The sequence below is a fragment of the Corvus kubaryi genome, unplaced genomic scaffold, assembly GCF_017639235.1.
Source record: "Corvus kubaryi isolate FWS band 111438036 unplaced genomic scaffold, C.kubaryi_AGA036_p1.0 37398, whole genome shotgun sequence".
Taxonomy (NCBI): domain Eukaryota; kingdom Metazoa; phylum Chordata; class Aves; order Passeriformes; family Corvidae; genus Corvus; species Corvus kubaryi.
The window spans coordinates 29,193,191-29,195,010 of NW_024581137.1; the positions used below are offsets into that span (position 1 = coordinate 29,193,191).

General features: G+C 55.6%; 1 protein-coding gene and 1 long non-coding RNA gene across 3 annotated transcripts in view; one reads left to right on the forward strand and one right to left on the reverse strand.

Annotated features, from left to right (window-relative positions):
• LOC121671815 overlaps positions 1–1,820 on the forward strand; it is a 47,014-nt gene that overhangs the window by 30,178 nt on the left and 15,016 nt on the right. The window lies entirely within an intron of this gene.
• LOC121671814 overlaps positions 7–1,820 on the reverse strand; it is a 2,438-nt gene continuing 624 nt past the window's right edge. For both annotated transcript variants that reach the window (XM_042044037.1, XM_042044036.1), the window contains exon 2: positions 7–1,820. In XM_042044037.1, the coding sequence (XP_041899971.1) occupies positions 156–1,820 (1,665 nt within the window). In that variant the 3' untranslated portion in view covers positions 7–155.

The following is a 1,820-nucleotide window of genomic DNA, read 5'->3' on the forward strand; positions in this document are numbered from 1 at the left end:
GCCCCCACATGTCCCGATGGCATTAAAGTACACTGTGCCCCAGTATCAACCAATGCATCATATTTTTGTGGCTCTGATGTGCCAGGCCATCGGATCCACACCGTCCAGAAAACTCGGTTCTCCCGTGCCTCTTCCTGGCTAGAGGCAGGGCCCCTCTAGCCCTGGTTATCATTCTTTCCCTGGGCGTACATGCTCGAGGTCCCTTCAAGGGGATCCGACATATCATCCTCCCTTCTGTAATACCTGGCAGCTCGGTCACGGGAGGCTGAGGCTACCTTCACCTTAGCGGAACCCCCTCGGTTAGTGCCTCCCTCCTTGAGTTCATGCACCCGCGCTGCCAGGGCAGAGGTGGGTTTCCCATCCCACCTTCTCATGTCTTCCCCATGCTCACACAGGAAAAACCACAGCTCAGCTCGTGGGGTGTACCCTCTCTCTCTAGCAGGGGGACGACGGGCTCTGACTTGGGGGCCTGTGATTCGCACTGGTGCCACACTGACCCTCCTCATCTCCTCCCTCATCTCCTCCCTCATCTCCTCCCTCATTTCCTTCCTCATCTCCTTCATCTCCTCTTTGAGGTCCTGGACCACAGCAGAGACATGAGCTTTCAGCGGGCCATTGATCATGCTGTCATAATGCCTGAGCCTGTTGGCAACAGAGCCCACTGTTTCTCGGGTATTGTCAGCATCAATCGTTGCAATGAAGGTGGTGTATTGCGATGGCCCTAGCCTTGCCAGGTTCCACATCATCTGTCCTGTGCACCTGACCTTATCGGGGTCATTATCATGCTGTCCATCCTTCCCAAAGAGTACCTCTAATATTGCCACCTCTCTTAGCTGTTGGATCCCTTGCTCGAGTGTCTTCCACTGCATTCTATGATGATACTCCTGCATTCTTTCTTTGTGAATGAACCTTTCTCTTACACTCATTAAGAGCCGCTCCCAGAGAGAGAGAGGCCCTGGCTCCCTCACAAATATCTGGTCCACACCTGGGTCCTGGGTCAACGATCCCAGATACCTTGCCTCACCACTATCCAGTTGCACACTTGTGCCCATAAGGTCCCAAACCCGAAGCAGCCAGGTGGTATAAGGCTCATGCTCCCTTCGCACAATGTCGTTTCGCATAGCACGGAGACTGTCGTGCGACAGGGACTCAGTGATGACTTCTGGCTCTGGCTCTCCTGCTGGTTGTGAGGGCCCTGGTTGCCCATCATCATTAACTGGTCGTACTGATTTGGTCTTATACTTCCTCCTTTGCACAGGGGCGACTGCTGCTGGCTGTGGTTGTCCTCGTGGTTCAGCTGAAGCCTGGACGGTTGTAACATCCATGGGTTCCACTGCTGCACCATCGGACTCACCCTCTTTGGGGCAGGGAGAGGGTTTTTCACTAGCTGAGGAGGTGTATTCCCTTAGCAATTGGCATATCTCCTGGCGCACCTGGCCCATCTCCTGGCACATCTCCTTGCGCACCTGGCCCATCTCCTGGCACATCTCCTTGCGCACCTGGCCCATCTCCTGGCATATCTCCTGGCGCACCTGACCCATCTCCTGGCATATCCCCTGGCGCACCTGACCCATCTCTTGGCACATCTCCTGCATCCCTTTTGCCAGTACCCCCACCCAGTTTGGGTAGTCCATTTCTGAGGTGGACTGTTGGGCAGTATCAGTCTGTGGGGCGGGATCTCTAGTGTCTGGGGCTGTGGCAGGCTCTGGCTCTGGGGTAGGATCTCTAGTGTCTGGGGCCGTGTCAGGTTCTGGGGCAGGATCAGGCTCTGGGGTAGGAACTCTACTCTCTGGGGCCATGTCAGGTTCTGGGGCAGGATC